We start from the raw sequence: 24,082 nt of genomic DNA on the forward strand, positions 1-24,082 counted from the left end.
TCGGCAGGTGGACTCTCAACCACTGCGCCACCGGGAAAGCCCTCTGGAGAGTTTTTATCATAAATGGGTGTTGAATTTTATCAGAAGCTTTTTCTGCATCTCTTGAGATGATCATATAGTTTTTATCCTTCAGTTTGTTAATGTGGCATATCTCACTGATTGATTTGCAGATATTGAAAAACTCTTTTTTTGAAAAATTATTATTTATTTATTTTTGGCTGCATTGGGTCTTCATTGCTGCGCATGGGCTTTCTCTAGTTGCAGTGAGTGGGGCTACTCTTCGTTGCAGTTCATGGGCTTCTCATTGCGGTGGCTTCTTTTATTGCGGAGCACAGGCTCTAGGTGCACGGGCTTCAGTAGTTGTGGCACGTGGGCTCAGTAGTTGTGGCTTGTGGGCTCTAGAGCGCAGGCTCAGTAGCTGTGGGGCACAGGCCTAGTTGCTCTGCGGCATGTGGGATCTCTCTAGACCAGGGCTCGAACCTGTGTCCCCTGCATTGGCAGGCGGATTCTTAACCACTGCACCACCAGGGAAGTCCCTGAAAATTCTTGCATTTTGGGGATAAATCCCACTTGATGATGGTGTATGATCCTTTTAATGTATTGTTGGATTTGGTTTGCTAGTATTTTGTTAAGGATTTTTGCATCTATGTTCATCAGTGATACTGGCCTGTAATTTTCCTTTTTTTTTTGTATATTTTTCTGGTTTTGGTATTAGGGTGATGGTGGCCTCATAGAATGAGCTTGGGAGTTTTCCTTCCTCTGCAATTTTTTGGAACAGTTTCAGAAGGATAGGTGTTAACTCTTCTCTAAATGTTTGATAGAAGTCACTTGTGAAGCCATCTGGTCCTGGAATTTTGTTTGTTGGAAGTTCTTAATCACAGTTTCAATTTCAGTACTTGTGATTGGTCTCTTCGTATTTTCTATTTCTTCCTGGTTCAGTCTTGGAAGATTGTACCTTTCTAAGAATTTGTCCATTTCCTTTTAGGTTAAATAACTTAGATTTGCAGAAATATTACAAAGATACTACAGAGAGTTTCTGTATATTCTTCACCCAGTTTTAGTTTCCTTGAATGTTATCATTTGTATTAGTTTGCTCAGGTTGCCAAAAATAAGATATACACACTCATTGGCTTAAACAACAGAAATTTATTTTCTCACAATTGTTGAGGTTGGAATTCCAAGATCAAGGTGCCAGCAGGATTGGTTTCTGGTGAGACAGCTGCCTTCTTGCTGTGACCTCACGTGGCCTTTAGTCTGTGCTATGCATTCCTGGCGTCTTTTCCTCTTCTTATAAGGACACCAGTCCTATTGGATTGGGGCCCCGCCCTTATGATCTCATTTAACCTTAATTACCTCTTTAAAGGCCCTATCGCTAAATACAGGCACACTGAGGGCTAGGGCTTCAACATATGAATTTGTGGGGGGGGGGGCACAATTCGGTTCATAACATCATCCTGCGTTACCATGTGGCGTTAAGAAACCAACACTGGTTGGTATGTTACTGTTACATATACTCCAGACTTTATTCATGTTTCCCCAGTTTTCCCATTAATGTCCTTTTTCTATTCCAGCATTTAATCTAGGATACCACCTTGCATTTAGTTGTCATCTCCTTAGCCACTAAGGTTCATGAGAATTTCTCAGTTATGTTTTTCATGATATTGACAGTTTTGATGAGTATTGGTCAGGTATTTTGTAGAATGTCCCTCAAATTTTGTTTGATATTTTCTAATGACTAGACTGGATGTTTGGAATAAAATACCACACAGGAGAAGCACCCTTCTTGTTGGATCACATCTGGGGGTACATGACATCCGCATAACATCACTGATGAATTATGAACACTTGGTTAAAGTAGTGTTGGCCAGGTTTCTCCTCTGTAAAGTTACTATCTTTCCCTTTCCATACTGTTGGGCTGGCCAAAAAGTTCATTCGGGTTTTTCACAAGATGTTATGGGGGAAACGAACGAACTTTTTGGCCAACTCAGTATATTCTTTGGAAGCAAGTCACTAAGTCCAACCCATACTCGAAGTTGAGGAGAGTTAAGCTCTACCTCTTAGAGGGAAGTATCTGTATATATTACTTGGAATTCTTATATAAGGAAGATTGGTCTCTTCATTTATTTATTCAATCACTTTTTTATATCAGCATATATTCATGCATATTTATTTATTTAAAAACATTTTTTTAAAGATTATTTTTTTTTGATGTGGACGATTTTTAAAGTCTTCACTGAATTTGTTAAAATATTGCTTCTGTTTTATGTTTTGGTCTTTTTGGCCACAAGGCATGTGGGATCTTAGCTCTCTGACCAGGGATCAAACCCGCACCCCCTGCATTGGAAGGCAAAGTCTTAACCACTGGACCACCTGGGAAGTCCCCATATTTATTTTATACTTTCAGTTATAATCCAATATTATGTACTTACTTCATTGCTCAAGTTGTTCCAGCTTTGGCTGTTGGGAGTTTTTTCAGGTTGGATCCTGTATTCTACTTTCTTCCCACCCCCTTTCTAAAAATATTTTAATGGTGTCTTTTGTAAATTTATCAAATCCTTTCTTTTTATAGCTTTTGCATTTTGTGTCTTAGTTTAAGACTTAAATATCTAAAGATATGTATCATTCAGGATAGGCTAGGTTATGCTGTGATGACAACCCCAACATCTTAGTGGCATGTAACAAGTAAAGGTTTATTTTTTATTTATGACGCATGTCTATCACTGGTTAGTAAGAACTGTTATAAATCTTCTTACTTTTGTGACCCAGCTAGTGGAGCATAACTACTACACATATAACTTTTAATTCAGTATAACATAACTGAAGTCTAATTTATTTTATAATATACACAGATGTCTGTAACGTGTTGTAATGATTCATACATACACAGAAATGTGCACAAAGTGAACTTGATTGACAGCTTTGTACATCATGGGTAAGTAACTAGCAGATAGATTGAGAAAGAGAATATCACTATACTCTAGAAACTGCTCCTTTGTGCTCTTTCACAGTCACTCCCCTTCCAAGAATAAACACTATCATAATTTTTAATTGCCATAGATTTGTCTGCCTTTGAAATCTATTTGAATGGAATCAGACTGTGTGATGAAGCCATACTCTTGTTTGGCTTCTTTCACTACAGTGTGTTATTGAGAGTCGTCCATGATGTTGTGCATGGTCAAAGTTCATTCATTCATTCTTACTGGTATATAATATTCAACTGTGAGAAAGTACCACAGTGTTTCAGTCCACCATTTCTAGACATTTGATTTGTTTTCAATTTTTGGCTATTACAAATAATGATTCTATGAACCACTGTTTGTACCTTTCTTGATGAACATGTGTATGCATTTCTGTTGTATATATGCCTAGAAGTAGAATTACTGAGTCAAAAGATGTGTGATGTTCATTTTTTATAAATATGGCCAGTTTTCTAAAATGGCTGTATTTCAGCTATTATCTTTTTCGGTACGCGGACCTCTCACTGTTGTGGCCTCTCCGTTGCGGAGCACAGGCTCCGGACGCGCAGGCTCAGCGGCCATGGCTCACGGGCCCAGCCGCTCCGCGGCATGTGGGATCTTCCCGGACCGGGGCACGAACCCGTGTCCCCTGCATCGGCAGGCGGACTCTCAACCACTGCGCCACCAGGGAAGCCCTCAGCTATTATCTCGATTGCTGCTGGTCAGAGAGTTCTATAGGGTTTTGTACCATCAATTAAATGGGCTGGCCTGGAAGTCGCATATTTCACCTCTGCTCATTTAATCTCAGTGGAGTCAGGACAATCCTACCATGGCCTGGAACGTAGGGAGCCAGAACTATTATGTTCAGCTTTTTAATACAGGTAGAATTTAATTTTGTCTGTGAATGGTGTGACAGAGGGAGCCTTTCTTTAGGCAGATGATTTTCTTCAGATTTTTGTTTAAGCATATTCCACATATTTTAACGTGAATTCTTATTGAGATTAATTTTAAAATAATTTGTGATGAATTGTTTTATTAATTTTGGGGGGTGCTGTGTTGGGTCTCTGTTGCTGTGTGGGCTTTCTCTAGTTGAAGCAAGCGGGGGCTGCTCTTCGTTGCGGTGCGCGGGCTTCTCGTTGTGGTGGCTTCTCTTGTTGCAGAGCATGGGCTCTAGGCGCGTGGGCTCAGTAGCTGTGGCTTGTGGGCTCCAAAGCACAGGCTCAGTAGTTGTGGCGCATAGGCTTAGTTGCTCCGCAGCATGTGGGATCTTCCTGGACCAGGGCTCAAACCCGTGTCCCCTGCATTGGCAGGCAGATGCTTACCCACTGTGCCACCAGGGAAGCCCTGTTGAATTCTCTTTTAATTTCCCTTTGTTGCAAGTTATTTAGAAATGGGTTTTAAACATTTGCATGTTGATAGATTTTTGCTTGTTGTATTTTCATCAATGAATTTCAAATTTTGTATTGTGTTAACTGTATGATCTGTATGTATGATCTTTGCTTTCCTGAATTTGTTGTGATTTCCTTGTGACGTAATATGTGATGACTTCAGTGAATATCCTGTGTTTTTAAAAGTTTGTGCTCTCTGTTGAAAGTGGTTCTCTGTATTTACTAGATCAGGCTTCTAATTACTTATTTTATTTTTTGGAGGTGTGTTAACCTTCTATTATTATGGGTTTACTAATTTTTCCTATTTTCACTAGTTTTTGTGTTATAGATTTAAAATCTTTTGTCATAAGGTGTGTGATTGTTGTAATCTCTTGTTACATAATCGTGAAACATCTTTGTCTTTATTGTTATTTGCTGTGAATTCTATTTCATCTGCTGTTGATATTAATATACCTGCTCTTTTTCCTGGCAACTGTATAGCATACCATTTTCTATCCTTTGATTTAAATATTTTCTATATGGTTTTGTTTTAATTATCTCTATTAAACAATATATAGGTGGAATTTTTTTTAACTCAATTTGAAAAAATTTTAATAGGTGAATTTAAATATTTTGCATGTTTTATTTTTACTGATATGTTTGCACTTATTTTGTTTTCTCTTTGCCATGCTCCTTCTTGCTGTTTGGTGCCTTGATCACGTTTTCTTAGTTTTAATTTTTCACTGGCTCCAGTGATTTGAAAGGTATGAAAACTATTAAAATTCTTTTAGTGGCTCCCTTTTAAAAAATTCATTTATAAAATATTTTAGAAATATAGGTGAATCTGGAGACTAACATAATTTGGGGGGAGGATGTCTGGAGCATCTTTAGACAAGATTACTCTTTTCCCCACCTTAATTCTGTACTAATTGAGGAACATACGAGTTAAACAGATAAAGATTAAAATGTAAGCTTTATTACTGATAACATTATGGGGCTTGGTTTATACCTGTGTACATTTAGATCTGTAGGCAAGTGGAATTGCTTACACAAGCAAGATAAATTCCAGATGATGCATCTGCAAACTGGTGGAGCCTCCATCATCCTGGATCCTTGGGCTGAACATAGCCCCCCAGCAAGAAATAGCCTCTGTTGTAAATTAAATCACTAAGATTTCAGGGTTATTTTTACATACCTTACTCTGACTAATAAACTCAATTCATCACAGGACATAGAGTAGACCAAAACCATACTCACTGTAGGTAGATTGGAAAAAGAGGAGCAAGGTAGGACAATTAGGTTTCTTCTTTTGTGAATTTCTTACTCCCATCCTCTGCCCATTTATTTGTTGGGGTGTTAGCTTTTTTCTCTTTGATTCATAGTTCTTTGTAAATTCTGAATACTAATCCTTGTTGCTTTTATGCATTGTACCTATCTTCCTAGTCTGTGAGTTATCTTTTTAAATTTTGTTTTTGGGGTCTTATGTTGAGCAGAAACATTACATATTCATATAATCAAATTTCTCAATCTTTTTGCTTTATAGTTTGGGCTTTTTAAGTCTTGTTTAAAAAAAAATCCATCCCTACTCCACTGTTATGAGTTATTTTTCTATATTCTAAGACTTGGCAAAGCTTTTCTTCTCATAGCTAGGCTTTTAATCCACCTGAGATTTTTTTCTTCTTTGGGGGTTGGTGGCCTGTGGTATGAGATGAGGATCGTGAATTTCCCCCCTCCTTCCACCCCAGACAATATGGACAACCAATTGTCACCACACCATGTGTGTTGAGCATTCTTACTTTTCCATTGATGTGTAATGCGTGTCATAAGGGAAGTTTCTGTGTATGTGTAGTCTCTTACTGGGCTGTTGTATATAATAGATAAAGATCTAGTATATCTGTTCCAATTCTACAAGCCTAAATTATTGTAAGTTTTAATATTTGGTAGGGCAAGGGCTCCCTTCTTGTTTGTTTTCAAAATGGTCTCGGTTCTTCCTGGCCCTGTGGTCTTCTAGATTAATTTTGGGATCAGCTTGTTAGGTTCTTTGGAAAGCTCTGTTGAGATTTTGATAAGAGTTGCATTTAGTTTGAGGGAAATTACCATCTTTGTGACATTGAATCTTCCCATTAAAAACCTGCTTTATGGGGGGTGTGTGTGATGAATTGGGAGATTGGGATTGACATATATAAACTAATATGTATAAAATGGCTAACTAATAAGAACCTGTTGTATAAAAAAATAAAATTTTAGAAAAACCCTGCTTTATCTTTCCATATGTCCATAAATAATTAAGCACTTATATTTCGTAAATTAGTTATTACAAGTCGTATATAGAAAAACTCCTGATTTTTGTGTTAATCATCTATATCCAGAAATAAATAAATGTTTACAAACATTTATTTATTTATTCTAATAGTTTGTCTGCAGATTCTTTTGTAATTTCTAGGCAGACAATCGTCTGTAAATAAGGACAATTTTGTTTCTCCCTTTCTAAGTCTTCTCTCATTTCTTTTTCTTATCTTGGCATCAGTGAGTATTTCCAGTTATTACATTATTAAATAGGAGTAATGGTAGTAGGAATTTTTTTCTTGCTTTTCATTTCAGGGAGATACTTACAAAGTTAAGGCATGAAGTATTATATTTTGCTAGAGGTATTTGGAAGATAATCTATCAGTTTAAGGAAGTTCTCTTTTAGTCCCATTGTATAAAGGCTTAATTGGGAATGAGTTGATTTTAATGACTTCTGTAGTTAATGACATAATTATGTGGCTTTCTTCTGTAATCTATTCATGATGTTGGACATTTTAATGTTGAGCCACTGGTAAGATTAATTTTCTTTTAATATGCTATTGGCTATTTGTATTTCTTTTCTGAATTGAGTGTTTGTAGCCTTTATAGATTTTTATTTTCTGTTGGGTTGTTATATTGCTTTACAGATACTTTTTATCAGTTGTGATGATTAGCCCTTTATTATATATTTTCTGTAAGTTTCTGTTGCTTTTTTTCCTTTATGACTTTTGAGTTTTGTGTCATGCTTAAAAACCCCATTTAAATTGTAAAATTATTTGCTATAATTTTATAGTTACCTGAAAGATTTTAAAAACTTATTTCAACTGGTATTTGTTTTATATAGTATGTGAGATTGGAACCTCATTTTCTTTTCATACTTAGACATTTGTCCCTTATTGAATATGGCTTTCTTTGTGACTGATTTGAAAAACCAGTTTTCTCATATACTAGGTTTTCATATATGCCTTGGTTCATATTTCTATGTTGCTGTGCTAAAATAGTATTGTTTTAATTACTCTTGCTTTATATTAAGGCAAGTCTCTGAGGCAGGAATTTAAAAATCTCAGGCTTCACCCAAATAGCCTGTGTTCAGATCCTAATTCTGCTACTGTACAAGTTTTGTGACTCTGCTCAGGTTAGTCATTTTGCCTCTTTAAGGTTAGGGTTCCTTTCTGGGAAAATATTGATAGTTGTAGTAGTATTTGCTTTGTAGGTTGTAATGAGCTTATTAATATAATACCTGGCACTAAACTCTCAATAATTGTTAGCTGCCATTGTTTTAGGGGGTACTGCTTCTTTTTATTAATCAGTAGTTTTATGAACATTTCTTCTTCTGCTCCCCTTGGTCACTACTTATCTCAAAGAATGAGGGATTAATAATAGATGAGAGCGATGGCTATTGACCCTCTCTGAGGGACAGTCACTGTTCAGGTGGAGCCTGTTCTTTGGCCTGTTCTCTCTTGTTCCCGAGGGGTGTGATTCTCCCTTCTGCTTGTCTTGCAGTTAGCTCACCAAGGGCAGACTTCCCTATCCAATAGAGAAGCCTTGCACTTCTCCACTTCCTCTGCCAGGACTTGTGAAGTCAGTCTAGTTCCAGGGGGGAACAGAAATAGTGAGAAGTTCATTGTGTCCATAGTAGAGTTATTTTAATCATTTCTACTAAAACGTAGATACTGTATTATCATTGCCACCTGACTGCTATATATATTTCTCAATTGGTTTAGAACAGTGGTCCCCAACCTTTTTGGCACCAGGCACCAGTTTCGTGGAAGACAGCTTTTCCAAGGATGGGGCGGGGGAGGGGGGGAATGGTTTCAGGATGATTCAAGCACATTGATTTATTATGGCCTCTGTGCAGTCAAACCACTCTGCTAATGATAATCTGTATTTGCAGCCGCTTCCCAGCTCACTGCATCAGCTCCACCTCAGATGATCAGGCATTAGATTCTCATAAGGAGCGCGCAGCCTAGATCCCTCCCACGCGCAGTTCACAGTAGGGTCCACGCTCCTATGAGAATCTAATGCCACCGCTGATCTGACAGGAGGTAGAGCTCAGGTGGTAGTGCCAGCAATGGGGAGCGCCTGTAAATACAGATGAAGCTTTGCTTTCTTGCCCGCTGTTCACCTCCTGCTGTTCCACCCGGTTCCTAACAGGCCACGGACCAGTACTGGTCCATGGCCTGGGGGTTGGGGACCTCTGGTTTAGAACATACCTCTCTCTGTTTTATGATTAACTGTCCCCCAGATAGCTAGTTGTTATGCAGGAAAATGTTATTCATTTATTTAACAAGTATTTATCAAAGAAAGAAGTAGTAAACGGGAGGCCCAAAAGCCAAATAAGAACTGTAGACAAATTTGGCACAAGGATGGATTTTGAATGTTTTTGTCAGTATTTTAAAACCATGAGATTTCATTTCTTTCTACTGTATTACATCAGTCAAAGAAGCAGGAATGGTGACATTATGTGATGGGGTATAGAGGGAAGAGAGTTTACCACTTCAGTTTTTGACAACATACACATTAAAGGGAGGACAACAAACACATTAAAGGGAGGATACGTGTGTTTACAATAGGATTATAAGTTTAATCATGAACTTTTATTTTTTTTTTTTGCGGTACGCGGGCTTCTCACTGTTGTGGCCTCTCCCGTTGCGGAGCACAGGCTCCGGACGCGCAGGCTCAGCGGCCATGGCTCACGGGCCCAGCCGCTCCGCGGCATGTGGGATCCTCCCGGACCGGGGCACGAACCCGCGTCCCCTACATTGGCAGGCGGACTCTCAACCACTGTGCCACCAGGGAAGCCCTAATCACGAACTTTTAAGCAAAACGTAAAGAGACCTGTTTTCTAGCTCCAGGTTTCTAATAAATAGCTCTCATCCCAGCACTCTAGCCTCTGTTGTGGTTTATCACAATATGACTCTAACAATAGAATTTTGAGAATATATTGTGCAGAGATAATTGGACATAAAATATCAGTGATTCCTCCCCGACCTGTAATATATAAAATATTTCCTAGGGAACTGAATTTCAGGTTTGGACTTGGAGGGAAAACCTCTCCCCATTTCCTTCCAGTTTTATTTGGGTTTGTTAAAAGAAACTGGATTTCAAGAGATGGTAGCAAGCAAGAGGTTACTAAGAAGTTCTGTTATTTAAATGTGTGCAAAGGACATTTTCCATATTGTCTTATACTACGTTTACTGAATGCTTCATATCTTGATGAAGAGTCAGCCTTGGGAAAACACTTTTAGCCCACATGTTCCCTTTTCAAAAGCTTCATAATTTTGAATAGGTAATATATGTTACAAAATTCAAAAGTTACAAAAACGAATAAATCTTTCTTACCCATCCCTATATACAGATACTCAGTTTCCCCTTATAAAGGCAAACACCAGTTTCTTGTGTTTCCTTCCAGAGATATGCAAGATTTCGTATACAATCATATACATTTGTGTTTTAGATACATACCTATAAATCATCAGCCTGTAAACACCTATAACGCTGTCCATCTTGGCAATCTTGCCCGTGTTCAATTTTCAGTCTTGGAAATTTCTGCCAAATTGCCCTTTGTTGCCCTTCATGGAGGGTTGTCCCAGTTTATGTTCTAACCCACAGGCAGTGAGAGTACCTGTTTCCCCACCTCACCAACACAGTGCCTTATCAAACTCCTTTCATTTTTGCCAGTCTGAAGGAAAAGTAGTACCTTGTAGTTTAAATTTGCATTTTTCAATAACATAAAATTGAAGCTGGGCATCTTCTTGAGATGTACTTAAAATATTTTTCCAGTTTATCCCTTGAATTTGTGTTTATTGCCATGAAGACCATTTAAAAAATGCTTATTAGTTTAACAGATTCTCATGGCTTTTAGATTGTTTCATTTAGAAAGGCATTCTTTATTAAAAAATAATTAATGGTTTTGTTTTTTTCACATTTAAAGTCTTTGATCTGGAAGTTTAAATAAGGGTAGTAGGTATGCAGCTTTACTTTTGAGGCAAAAATGTATATATTGTGATATATAATGTGTATATTGTATTGAGATGATAAATAAAGTGTAATTCTTGGGAAAGAGTTGTTACTGTATTGCTTGTTCGTTTTAAGGGAGAATCATTGAAAATTTTTTTCACGGATTATTAAAGTAACACTTTTCTGTAGGAAATTTAGAAGAATACAGGAGGGAATAAAAATCAACCATAATCCCACTACCATATTATATATAACAAAATTGGGACCGTACTCATACTGCAACTTATTTTTTTCTCGCTTGATACTAACATAGGAACTTAGGTTTAGAAAATAAATTGTCGTTTACCATGGTGTCAGAATTTTTTTCAACCATCCTAATATTTTTCTGAGGCGAAATCTGAGGCCCTTAAAGGAATGAATGACCTCGGCTTTAGGCATACCTTTAAATTTTGAACAGTTTTAAAGTGCTGCATTTTAAATGAGACACCAGCACTCAGGCGAGCCCGACATTCAGCGGGTTTCGACTCCAGAGAGGACGGAGCTCCAGGCCGGCCGGGGTCCTCGAGCCTGGCCGCTGGCCTCTCAGCCCAGCCTGGCTGCAGTGCCCCCTGGTGGCGGAGGCAAGGGCGGCCAAGCACGAGGCTGAGGGTCAGATCCACCGCCGAACCCTTCTCTCTTCCGAGAAATCCTTTTAGTCGCTTTGGGAGCCGCTTTCTTCGCATTTGCCTGTCTGACCCTTTGCCGCACACGCCGACTTTGAGCACAGAATTGCGGCGCTAGAGCGCCCTGGCGCTGCAGACGACCGCCAGGTGTCCCCGAGGCGGGGCGAAGCTCAGCCCCGGCGCCTGGGGCTGGTTTCCGCGCCCCGGTCCCTCGTTACCCCGTCTGGGGAGTTTGAGAAGTTTTGAACTTCCGGGTTGGCTCTCCCGGGTTTGCGGTGTGGTGGCCAGCCGAAGGGCGTCGCTGTGCCCAGTGTTCGGGCGTGTCCCTTTAAACTTTTTTGTTCTTTAAACTTCGGGGGTGTAGTCACGGCCCTCCTCTCTCCGCGAGTTGCTCCCTGGCCACCCGGTCCTTCCCTCCGCCCCGCCGTCCAGATGCTGTGGATCATGAGCCTGAAGGGCGCAGGGACCCCTCTGGTGACCGAGGTGATCAAAGGTTAGTGTGGAGGGCGCGCCCTCGGGACACCCCCTATTTAGAGGGCATCGGGCAGTGCACGGGGGTCGAGGAGGCCCCCATTGATGACCAAGATGTGCCTTTAAACTTCGGTGCCAGGGCCGATGCTGTCTCTTGGGAGTGGGTGGCCTCCTGGGACTCCTAGTCACCAGGCGTGGTCCTGCCTTGGGGCGAATCCGCACAGATGTGTGCAGTTCGGACCCTTGTGTCCTTACACCATGGCTGGTGGGCTCTCCACCTCAGGGAGCAAAATCCGTGGTCACTGCATGGGGATCAAGGGTCATTTTTGGTTGAAAAGGAGTCAGCCCCGTCATCCGTTTGGGTGTCTGTGGTTGCAGGACATTTAAGTTGAGGCGTTTATAGGGAAATAAATACAGCAATTGTGTGTACTGAATTGTTTAAATTACTGTTATAAAAAATTGTTTAAATTACTATTTGGGGAAGGGATGCCAGCTGGCGTCCTTTGTTCCTTACTATTTTAAGGGCTGTACTTAATTTTGCCACAACTTGAATCTAAGTATTCTACTAGCACTATTACTAGTATTACTACTGCTAGGTATTAAGGATGCCTTTGCTTCACCAAGGATTTTTAGGCAACTCCTTTTGGGGTGGGGCAGGAGAGGAAGGGTGGCGCCTCTGAACCTTACCCTGTTACCATTCTTGCTAAACCTCACAGCAGCCTAACTGCTTTTATGCAACGCAGGTTCATCTCATACTCATCCTGCAGAATACTCTCATTTGCCTCTGCTATAATGGTCCGATTGTAAAAATCATTACAAAAGTAGTGATTCCGAATCAAAAAATAAGTAGCGACCCCTAAGAACATTGGATAAACATGTGGTTTGTTTTGTGTGTTATAGCCGTAAACATTAATTTTGAAGCAATTTTGAAAGCGTTTTCTCTCTACTTAAAACATAGTTTCTTATTGAAATGACTTTTCAGGATGTCTTGAAAACATAGCGAAACATAGGGAAAGTCATCCAGGCTGGTGGTCTAGCTATCAAATGCATGCTGCCATTTACCGAAATTTCTTAGTCCAGGGTAAAGTTTTCCAGAAATCAAGCCGTATCGCTGTATGAAAAGTCATTTACCGCTGTTGAAACTTACATTAAAGGCAATTTCTCCTTTTTAAAAATTGCTTACTTATTATTACCCACCAAAATAGCCAGAACATTTTGAAGTTACTCACTGATAACCTTACCATCTGAAACATGCATGGGAAAAAAATAAAAATTTGACTTCATCTGAAAAGAGTTGCAACATGATATATGAAATGTTTTTTCATGATGTGAAGGAAGGAACATTACAATTTTTCCATTTCAGATCGCCTTTGTTTTGCCATTCTCTACAGCAGACCAAAGAGTTCATCAAATGTACATTATTTCAGCATAGATAATGAACTTGAATATGAAAAGTAAGTATTGCTTTTTCAAAGATTGTTAGTAACGTTTTTTTATTTTGAAGAATCTAAAGGTATGTTTATAAAATTGGAACATTACAAATCTGTTGACTGTTAGTTGCAGGATACTTTTTGCTTTAACCCTTGGTAATAAAATAGATCCTTAGGGAAAAAAATCAGAATGAAAGAACCTTCCTAAATTTAACAATTTACATTTGAAATGCTAACAGTTTACAGTATAATGAGATATAAACTAGAGTACTAAGATGCTGTGTTTTTGCCAGTGGAAAAAAATGTGTGGAAAAACAGCTTTTTTATTCAGAAAGTATTTTTATTTGTTATTTGAGGTTAGATTTAGGCATTTTAACACTTGTCAGGTATTTTAATAGTCATCTTTTACCAGAGTATTTCTTCCATTAGTAAGGCAGTACCTTTAAGTTGTGTGACCTATAATAATTTGGTGTGTGCTTTCTTGCTTTATTTTGATGTTGTAGCTACAAAAAGGCATTTAGATTCAAAGCATCTGGAATATACATACACATTTTTGTTTTTCATTTTTGCAGCTTCTACGCAGATTTTGGACCACTCAATCTAGCAATGGTTTACAGATATTGCTGCAAGATTAATAAGAAATTAAAGGTAAAGTATTCCTTACGGAAGATTTCACTTAAGTAATCATTGTTAGCCTGATCTTGCAGGGAGGAAGGGAAATCTGTTTTTAAAAAGGAAATGTAATGTTTTTCACTGGAGTGGTGTTTGAGACATACATGTGGTTTATTGTTTTATAAAGTCATAGTATATCTATTTGTTTTCCAGAGTGTTGATGAATGGCTTAAGTTTGGGTCATTTGGTTCTGGTTTGGATTGGTGATGCTCATATACTTGAAAAGCCAAAGTTCAGATGGTCAATAAAGTGAACCTCTTATTGTCTGAGCCAGTGGAACTGTCACCTAACAAGAGGAGCTTTCCTTCCTTTGGTCATTGTTCTTTCTGCCTTCACTTTGATAGGGAGTGTTAGGAAAACTAAGAGAAATTGGATTCATCTTACTTTATTTCATTATGCCTTGAAGCTCGCATGATATTGTACTACTTGTGACTCTTCACTATGACCCTTTACGCATATGATTAAGGGGCAGAGAAGCAAGGGCAGACAGCATACAGTCTTTAAGACTGTATCACTGAATTGTAAGAGTGTATTACTATTAGTTTGAACTTAGACCTTATTCATTTATTTTAAAAAACTCTGAATTGTTGGTCATGTACAATAAAAGGTGTTCATATACTGCTAGCAATTCTAAGAGTCACTGTATATTCTCAAGTAGAAATACTGGATTTGGGGGGGGCAGGTGCTTTTTAAAAACAAGTTTATTCAGCTGATTACTTATTAAACTACTACACAGAAATAAAATTCATTTTCAATTAAAAATTAAATTATACTAAAAATTTATGGGTGAGTAAGGCAGATCTATTTCCCCTTGAACATCAAACTTAAAATTCCACACCATAAATGCTAGAAGCATCTGTCAGAAGTTACTAATATGTAAAAAGGAAGTTGCATCGTTGCTTTTTCTTTTTTCTATTAAATTTGTATTCACTAGAGATGTATACAGAGATGGAGACTCTTCTTTCTGGACTTTATTCCTCGCTGGAACAGGAATATAAGCATTTGTGGCCTTGGGTATTTATGTTCCCCCCATTCCGTTTTTCCAGTTGCCAGTGGCAGGTTTTTTGTTTCATACAGGGCTGAGAAGCTAAAAATAATTTCCTTTTCCCCTACTGGTGTTCCTTTACTTTAATTTTGAAAGTTTTTTGTTTGTTTGTTTGTTTTAAACATACTTGGCCATCCTTTTATCCTTTGGGTCAACCAAGAATATATTTGTCCTTTTTTCAAACTTTAAAAAAAAATTATTTACCAGAACAGCTTGCAGTGTTGACCATCCCACCTGACTGAAACTTAATTCCTATTCAATTAATAGAGGTAAAAGTGTGTTGAGAATTTGTATTAAGAGTGTCTTGTGTGTATGCTGCTTGAGGGCTGGTTGGGCTGTTGTTTTTCTTTAAATCAACTTGGATTTCTCACTCTATGTAAACAACTAAAAGAAAATATGTAACATTCATCATTGAAATACCCAAACATTGGCTCACAGAAGCAAAAGAATACTGTGCTTATTCAACTGAATATATCCTGTTTCTTACCCTTACTTGAAACGTGTCTACTCACATTAGTGAAGTACAAGGTGAGGAAGAGCTAATAAATCATGTGTTCCTTTGGTTTTTAAATTCCATATCCTTTTTATTTTTAACTTTTTATTGAAGCACAATGTATATACAGAAATATGTATAGATCATGAATATACAGCTCAATGAATTTTACAAACTGAATATACATGGATAGTCATCTGGATCATTAGATCAAGAACAGAACATTAGCAACACCCCAGAAGAGCCCACTTGTGCTCTCTTGGTTATCTCTGTACCACCCTCCTCACTCCACCCCTCCCTACCCCATTCACTATCCTGATTTCTAACAGAATGAATTATTTTTGCCCGTTCTTATACCCTTTGATGTTAATTGAAAGGTTTTGGGAAGAGATTAACAAAAAAAGTCAGACAGTAGGAAAAGGAAAGAAAAGGTCTCTCCTACTACCTTTTCCAGCTTTTTATGTATTCTTTCAGAGGTAGTCTATACTTAAAGTGTATCTGTTTGTAGCTCCTCTCCTACATTTTTAAAAAATTGAAGTGTAGTTGATTTATGATATCATATTAGTTTCAGGTTTCTCCTCTCCCACCCTTTAATTGTACATTTGTTCTACTCCAAGGGTATGTCTTCTATGGGAGGGTACATGGTATTTTGGGTATCAAAGTTTATCTTTTTAAGTCTTGCTAATGTGAATGCTTCAACATTATGAGGTTTGGAATTAATTTTAATCACAAAATAAAGTTTTAGAAAACTTGAAATTAGAAAGGAAATACTAACAGCTGTTTATCTTTATGCAGTCCATTACAATGATGAGGAAGAAAATTATTCATTTTACTGGCCCTGATCAGAGAAAACAGGCAAATGCTGCTTTCCTTGTTGGATGTTATATGGTAAGTATTTAACTACTTTTCTAACGTATTAGTGAAAATACATACAACAGTGGTACTTTAAATTTGTGGTTGAAATTTTGAACTTACTTTTTCTTAGACATCTTGATTTCTTTCCAGAAAGAACATGTTTTGCTTTATAAAAATTGACCAACTGGGAAAGGCTATGGAGGGGGGAAGGGGTATATGGGAGATCTCTGTACCTTGTACTCGGTTTTGCTGTTCTGAACCTAAAACTGCTCTAAAAAAGTCTATTTTTAAAAAAATTGACCAACTAGTGTGAAAACCTTTTTATGTGTTACGGCACTTAAGGTTAGAAAATAATGCCCCAAATCTGTGTTTTTATTAACTCGTGATCCATTTAGTAAAGTTGTGAAGGTGGACTCAGGACCAATAATTGATTTAAAACAAAAACAAAAACAAAAAACATCAAAAGTGTATCACATGAGGTAAGAGTGCTGTATAATTTGAATACAGGCAATGTTTTCCTAAATAAGGTGTGATTCTAAACACACCAAAACATGCCATAAGGACATGGCATGTCGGTACTGTAGGAAAATGGGTAACATACTGTGTAGATTACATACAACATTGAGTGGTTGGTCTTTTTGGGTCATTGGAAGTATGCTTTGGAATAGCCAGTATTTCGTGAGTTATGAATTTCATTTATTTGTAAATATCATGGAAAGTGGTTATTTAGAGGCAGATTTTATCTAGTGCCTGCATTCATCTTCAGGAGTACCTAAGTAACAGGTTTTCCTGAATAAGCTAAGAGGTCCTCCAGAGTGGTGGTCCTCATGTTTTTGGTGGTGTGGAAGCTAGCTGTTGTACTCAGTGGAGAAGAATATCGAGTAGTTATTCCAGATAAAAAAGGATTGGTGGGCTTCCCTGGTGGCGCAGTGGTTGGGAGGCCGCCTGCCGATTCAGGGAACACGAGTTCGTGCCCCGGTCCGGGAGGATCCCACATGCCGCGGAGCGGCTGGGCCCTGTGAGCCATGGCCGCTGGGCCTGCGCCTCCGGAGCCTGTGCTCTGCAACAGGAGAGGCCGCGGCAGTGAGAGGCCAAAGTACCGAAAAAAAAAAAAAAAAAAGGATTGGTGTTGGAGTTCTTGAGGTAAGCTCTTGTCCCAGGTTGCTACTTGGTTCTGTCATGCTTTCTTTTAAAATTTTCTGACATGTAGTTTGAACGTCTGGAATTTACAATGATAAGACCAAAATTTCGTGGTACTAGTTGAAATTGCACCTCAAAGTTGGGTAGTTTCCTTTTCTGCGTTTAAGGTATATCATTAACAATGACTAAGGCCTTTTTGGGTTTTGTTTTTATACTTGTGCTCACAGAAGTAACTGAGAGAAATGTTTCTGAGATAACTAAGTTTCATTATCATCTCTGTATGAAACACAGGTTGTAGATTATATCTCTTGTTAAAATTTGATTTTTTTTTAAGCTTACCCAGATAAGGACTTTTGTTTGTTTTTTGGCTTTTGTCATCTCTCCTGATGTTTATTGTACTTAGCAGTAAAAATCCTGAGGGGGGAGGGTGGGTGGAAAGAGCCTCTGCAGGGTCCCAAGAAAAAGAATGGAGAAGGTAGCTGTTTTAACTGGGGTAATTGGTCCCATTACTTGGCCAGTCACTGGGGAGAGGAATGCCATGGATTAGAGTAAATTGTGACAGCTTTACAGGAAAAGGGACACAGCCAGAATTCTTGGTGTTCATAAAGTATTAAAGGGAACCGTGGAGAAATGGCCCTTGGTGTAACAGTAAAAGTCATTACACTGCCCAGGAGAAAATCTGGATGGCTGAAGCAGTTCCACCTAAGAGAATGTTCTCCTGATCAGAGCACACAGAGCTTGCCTGGGCTGCATTGGAGTCAGTCATTTGTCTTTCTTTGTTAGATGAGATGTCCCTAAAACGGCGGGGCCTTGAGTAGCCAGATATGGTAAGTTCAGTGTGAAAGAACCCCTTAGAGGGTAGCTGTGGGCATCATGCAAACCAAGCATTGTCTTAGAAACAAAACACTTGATAATTTTATAGATAAGAAATCTCTCTTTTTAGATCTTGTTTCTGTTGTTTTTTTATAGCTAGTGAAAAAGCAGTAACCCCTTGGCATACTGATTGAAAATGTGTTAGCATGCTTGTTCCTAGTTTGGTGTTGGCCTTCTGACTTTGTTTATGGTTGTATTTTGGCATGCAGAAGTTTATTTTTCTACAGTTAATATATTTTACATTTAGAAATCCTTCCAGGGTTTTACACTCCCAGGTCAGCACTGATTTGATTGGTTAGGAAAGTGCCAGGTAAGCGATTTGGACTCAAGGAATGAACTTGAGCTCATTCCTCTGTTCAGTTAGAAGCCAGGTTGGCAGGAGGTTTACAGCTCTTGGCTGTAGTAAATGTCTTTGCACCATGACTGGCTGGCTAAAGTAGGAGCTTGGAGCTGTAATGATGCTAGGTGGGGAAACAGGAGAAAAACTTCTAAGAAGAGGAGGTTTATTAATAGGAGGAAAGGAGTGTCAAGACGTGATATGGATACCCCAAAAGATTAAACATCAAAAGTAAGTAAGTAGTGTAGGTTTAATCTGGTTGAAGTCTATTGGATCCTCTGATTAAAGATTTGTAGAGATGAGTGAGAATTCCCCAAAAATTGATCTTCAGGCCTGATGACCTTTTCTGGAGTTGTTTGAGGAATTTTGGAGATAATAAGTCTTTTTAATGACTGACTTAGAGGATGGTGTAGTAATATTAAAACAAAAACAAAGTCTGGAGGAAGTACAGACAGAATGGAAGTATTCCAAATGGACTGATTCTATTTAAAAGGACTGACTCTGTCCTTTTCAACTCTGGGCCTTTGAAAGGAATCATTCTCCCTTCATTCTTATGTACTCAAAAGGACCTAATAGGGGATGTGGAGAGAGTGAGAGAATAAAGTGTTAGTAATTATATTTTTTTACCTTAAAAACAGAAGAGGTTAGGCTTTATAAATACTTAAAATACTCAAATACTTAAAATAGGATTGACATGCCCATACTTTTCAAATTCATTGTATTTCTAAATATTACAGTTTATGTGGCCTGGCAAATGGATTCGCCAACTATCTGAAATGGTAGATTCTTGGGTAACAAATTAGGGTGCAACTAAAAATCTTTTTTTACCACTCACCATAAAAGAGTTGAGGGACATAAAAGATAACTGAATTTTTTGGTTTTTTTTAACAAAAAGGTAAGTGAACCATATCATTTTACAAAATAATAAGTTTGCTACCCTGTTGTGATAAGTCAGTGGCTGTTTCCTAGCCAGATTTTGGGGTCATTTCAAGTAAAGGTGAAATTCTAAGTGGCAAAGTAAGTGCTTTTCAAAACAAATTCACGATTGAGAGTGTATTTCTAAAATAAAAGTTTGAAACTTGGTCATTTTGCTATAAAAAAATGTCATGTGCAAAACCCATATTTGGACCCTTGAGAAATTTAGAAAAACTTCCTTTAAAAAATACTTTTATATTTATTTATAGAAGCAGGATACGTTCACCAGTATAATTTTATCACCTGATTTTTTTAGTTAGTGATCTGTTCTTTCACTTTAGTACATGTTTTATCATCTTTATACCCAGATTGTATTCGTCTTTCTCAATTGATCCAAAGTGTCCAAACCAATATTTCATCCAGGACCACACATTGCATGTGGTGGTAGTGTCCTTAATCTCTCTCACACATGGTCCTTTTTTGCTAACACTGATTTTTTATAATAGCTAACACTATTTTCTTGTAGAAAGTTCCACCTTTTGAATTTCTCTGGTTTCTTCTTTGTGATATTTTTTAACTTGTTTCTCCATTCTTTGTATTTCTTGTGAACTGGAAGTTTTACCTATAGGCTTGTGCATTAGTAGTATATGTTGTATCCCATAAGAAGACATGTAATACCTAAATTTCCATTAGTGGTGCTAAAAATGGCACCACTGGATTAGGTGCCAACCATCAAATCCCTTCAATATATTGTTTTCTCCTTATGATTTAAGCATTCTGTGTGGTGTTATTTTGGAACTGTTTGTATATTCAGTTCCCCATCAACCATGCATGTTGGTGTTTTAAACAACAATTGATCATACTTGCCTGAATCAATAATTTTATTAGCGTTTCAGTATAACATTTTTCTAATTATTTCATTCCTCCTTCACTTATTAGCTGGCTTACTTTTATGGAAATTGAGCTTTCCCTCATTCAGTTGGGGCTCTTTGGTTACCCTGAAACGAATTTTCCTACCGAGAAGGCAGAAAGAGTGGCCGTTTCCCTTTAATCACCAGTTTTTGAAGTATTACATGAATAGCCACAAAACAGAATTTTAAAACCCTATTTAAAATCATTTAAATAATGTTTCATTGGGTTTTGAACTCATTTGCTAAACATTTTAAAAATGTGCAGCACTTTCCCCACACCTGATTAGCATTTGGGAAGTTGGAAATTTACTAACCAAATGCACATCATTGCTGAATGGGATTAAAAAAGTGGTAATCATTCCTGCATTTGCATTTACGTATCATGGTAATGCATCTTTTTTAGTTACAGCAGCCATTAAAATCAAGAATTGAAATAGCTGAACTTACAACTAGACTTTCATTTGTTTTTATATATTTATTTTATTTTTGGCTGCTTTGGGTCTTCGTTGCTGTGTGCGGGCTTCCTCTAGTTGCGGCGAGTGGGGGCTACTCTTCGTTGCTGTGAGCGGGCTTCTCATTGTAGTGGCTTCTCTTGCAGAGCACGGGCTCTAGGCACGCAGGCTTCAGTAGTTGTGGTGCACAGGCTTAGTTGCTTCGCGGCATGTGGCATCTTCCCGGACCAGGGATTGAACCCGTGTCCCCTGCATTGGCAGGTGGATTCTTAACCACTGCGCCAGTAGGTGCAAACATTAATACCTAGTTGCGAACAGTTATTTGGAAGAGGCCATTGTATAGGGGATGAAGTTTAGGGATTTAGGTTCAGATTGAGCTAGCTTTTAATTTCAGTTTGGTAGACTATCTGGCACAAATTAAGCGTTTACTAAACGTCATTCTCTTTCTCTTTTTTTGGTTCTGTCTACCATTATTACACCTTAAATCTGCTTTTTATATTAAAAAACAGGAAAGTTACCATTGTATCTTACTGATTATCAACTTTGGTTACATCTTACTGCCCCAGCATTTATATTTTCCTATAGATACATAGTACTTAGTTCTTCTATAGGTCAAATGTACTTTTGAGGGCTTGCCTGGGAAATTAACCATTGTTTCTAACAGTTTTCTGTGGTTAAAGCATCCTGAGTGTAAAATAAATGACACAAGCAAACTGTTGGTACATAATTTGCAAATTTGCCCTCCTGTAATGTTCAATAGATTACTTTGGTAGAGCTAATTGTGGTAACATATAGATTCCCTGTTTAAAATGTATCACTGTATTATATTTTTATTTTAAGCAATTTTTATAGCCTTCAGAATGGTTTACCTTGTAAACACTTATACTAAAAACTGTGATACTAATTAAATTCTAGGAATATATTAACTCAGCAATCTGAGTAGAATCCTAAATTGCATTGAATTTGAGATTGCTTCAACAGTTGTAATAAGAGCTCAGGGGCTTAGTTTGTTACTTAATGATGATCTTTTGAACCTGTTGTCCATTTTTCTTAATGATTTAATTATTTTGGACTCAGAGTACTCAATGCTGGGTTAAGGTAGCTACAGGGTGAAGGCATTAGACAAGAACTTAAGACAAGGAATGCTGAGGGGAGAGGATCTGGAAGCAGTGGGTGGGAATCCAGTTCAGCAAATAGCAGTCTAGACAGGGCAACAGAGACTGGAAGACAGAACCCGGTGTGATGGCCAAAGTCTTTGTAAACACCCATCTCTGGGCAAACACCCTTCCTGGGTACCTGTGAAAGGCAGAGCAAACAGCAACCAGGCAGAGGTAAATAGCATCCAGACACCAGGCAGTGTGAGGTGCACCAGAGCCACAGAAAGGGGCCAGCATGGCCCCCTGCCATAGGAAAAGGCCCTGTGGTGGAGGCAGCTGGCTGTCGTCACCATCATTCATCAGAACTTTACTTCCCTTTTCACCTTACTGAGCCTATCTGATATTTCAGCTGCCTGTGAGACTTGCTAGGGGCTAACAAGTCTTGGGAAAGAGTAGAGAGAAATGGCCCCTCTGACCATTTATGATCTTTGATTGCAGATCTGTTAAGTTCTGTGTAATTTTGGATCCTATTCTTGTTTCAGCACTTCTTTTACACAGTGTGGTTTCTTATCTTTAAATAAGGCTTGAGCAGTAGGCCCTCTTCCATCAATAACAAGCAGTGTGATCTTGGGTGAGCAGTTAACACCAGAGGTTAGAAAGTAGTAGCCTGCCAGTTTTATGTAACACAGAGCATTTATAATTAGTAGTTTGTTTTTGCCAATGTTTACAAATGAGGTGCCTTTATTTTAAATATTCAAGATTTTTGCTTTGTCTTAAAAAAGTCCCTGCCACTCACATAGAATATATCCATGTGTGCTTATACCCAAGGCCAATTCCCTCACATTTATTAGTCTGGCCTTGGTAAAGATGTGTTTGCTACTCTAGAGTTCCAGTTTCCTTTTATCTAAATTGAGCATCATTATACCAGCATACTATACATACAAATAAAAGTAATTTGAGAAGTTAAAACTATTGAAATATAAGGCCATCTGAATCTTTTAGAGAGATTTATGCTTTTTTTTTTCTTACTGGTATTTGTGCAGGAGCTGTGAGAGTGATATTATCTTATTTACTTACTTTATCACATAAAATTGCTTATTATATATAATCTTTTCCCTGTTCACCTTTTTTATTCAGCAGTTGAATCTTTAAGCCTGTTTCCAACTTGCATAGATTCATGAAAATTCTATGTTAATCTGGATAGAGTGATTTTTTTTTAAAAAAGATCAATCAAGTTCTTGGCATTGGGATGACTGTGTCATCTGGCTGATGTGAAAATAATTAAATATGGGAAACGTCGTGACATTTCTCCATGAAGAATAATTGAAAATAGTTTACTGAAGTGAGAGAGTGGCATGGACATATATACAGTACCAAACGTAAAATAGGTAGCTAGTGGGAAGCAGCCGCATAGCACAGGGAGATCAGCTCGGTGCTTTGTGACCACCTAGAGGGGTGGGATGGGGGGGTGTGAGGGAGGGAGACGCAAGAGGGAAGAGATATGGGAACATATGTGTATGTATAACTGATTCACTTTGTTATAAAGCAGAAACTAACACACCATTGTAAAGCAATTATACTCCAATAAAGATGTTAAAAAATAAAAATACTGAAAATTCTGTCAAAAAACTAGTTTACTGGTTTATTGGGTTGGAATTTAAATATCCTTTGTTATACTTAACTCTGAGATATGATGACTTGTGTAATTTTTTAAAAACATTTTTACTGGAGTATAATTGCTTTGCAATGTTGTGTTACTTTCTGCTGTATAACAAAGTGAATCAGCTATATGTATACATATATCCCCATATCTCCTCCCTCCCACCCACCCCATGCCACCTCTCTAGGTGGTAACAAAGCACTGAGCTGATTTCCCTGTGCCATGCAGCTTCTTCCCACTAGCTATCTATTTTACATTTGGTAGCGTATGTATGTCAATGCCACTCCCTCACTTCGTCCCAGCTTACCCTTCCCCCTCCGCATGTCCTCAAGTCCATTCTCCATATCTGCGTCTTTATTCCTGTCCTGCCCCTAGGTTGATCAGAACTTTTTTTTTTTTAAGATTCCATATATATGTGTTAGCATACGGTATTTATTTTTCTCTTTCTGACTTACTTCACTCTGTGTGACACACTCTACGTCCATCCACCTCACTACAA

At 38.1% G+C, this 24,082-nt stretch overlaps 1 protein-coding gene across 3 annotated transcripts in view; it reads left to right on the forward strand.

Annotated features, from left to right (window-relative positions):
- The window catches only part of CDC14B (cell division cycle 14B), a 99,250-nt gene that overhangs the window by 33,054 nt on the left and 42,114 nt on the right, over nucleotides 1-24,082 (forward strand). For 2 of the 3 annotated variants that reach the window (XM_029203225.1, XM_029203226.1), the window contains exons 1-4: nucleotides 11,511-11,725; nucleotides 13,067-13,157; nucleotides 13,706-13,781; nucleotides 16,139-16,231. In XM_029203225.1, the coding sequence (XP_029059058.1) occupies nucleotides 11,665-11,725; nucleotides 13,067-13,157; nucleotides 13,706-13,781; nucleotides 16,139-16,231 (321 nt within the window). In that variant the 5' untranslated portion in view covers nucleotides 11,511-11,664. Of the gene's footprint in view, nucleotides 1-11,510; nucleotides 11,726-13,066; nucleotides 13,158-13,705; nucleotides 13,782-16,138; nucleotides 16,232-24,082 lie in introns of those variants that run through there. The other variant, XM_029203223.1, reaches the window with a different exon arrangement.

Source organism: Monodon monoceros, unplaced genomic scaffold (assembly GCF_005190385.1).
Source record: "Monodon monoceros isolate NGI ecotype Baffin Bay Population unplaced genomic scaffold, NGI_Narwhal_1 Super_Scaffold_5, whole genome shotgun sequence".
Taxonomy (NCBI): domain Eukaryota; kingdom Metazoa; phylum Chordata; class Mammalia; order Artiodactyla; family Monodontidae; genus Monodon; species Monodon monoceros.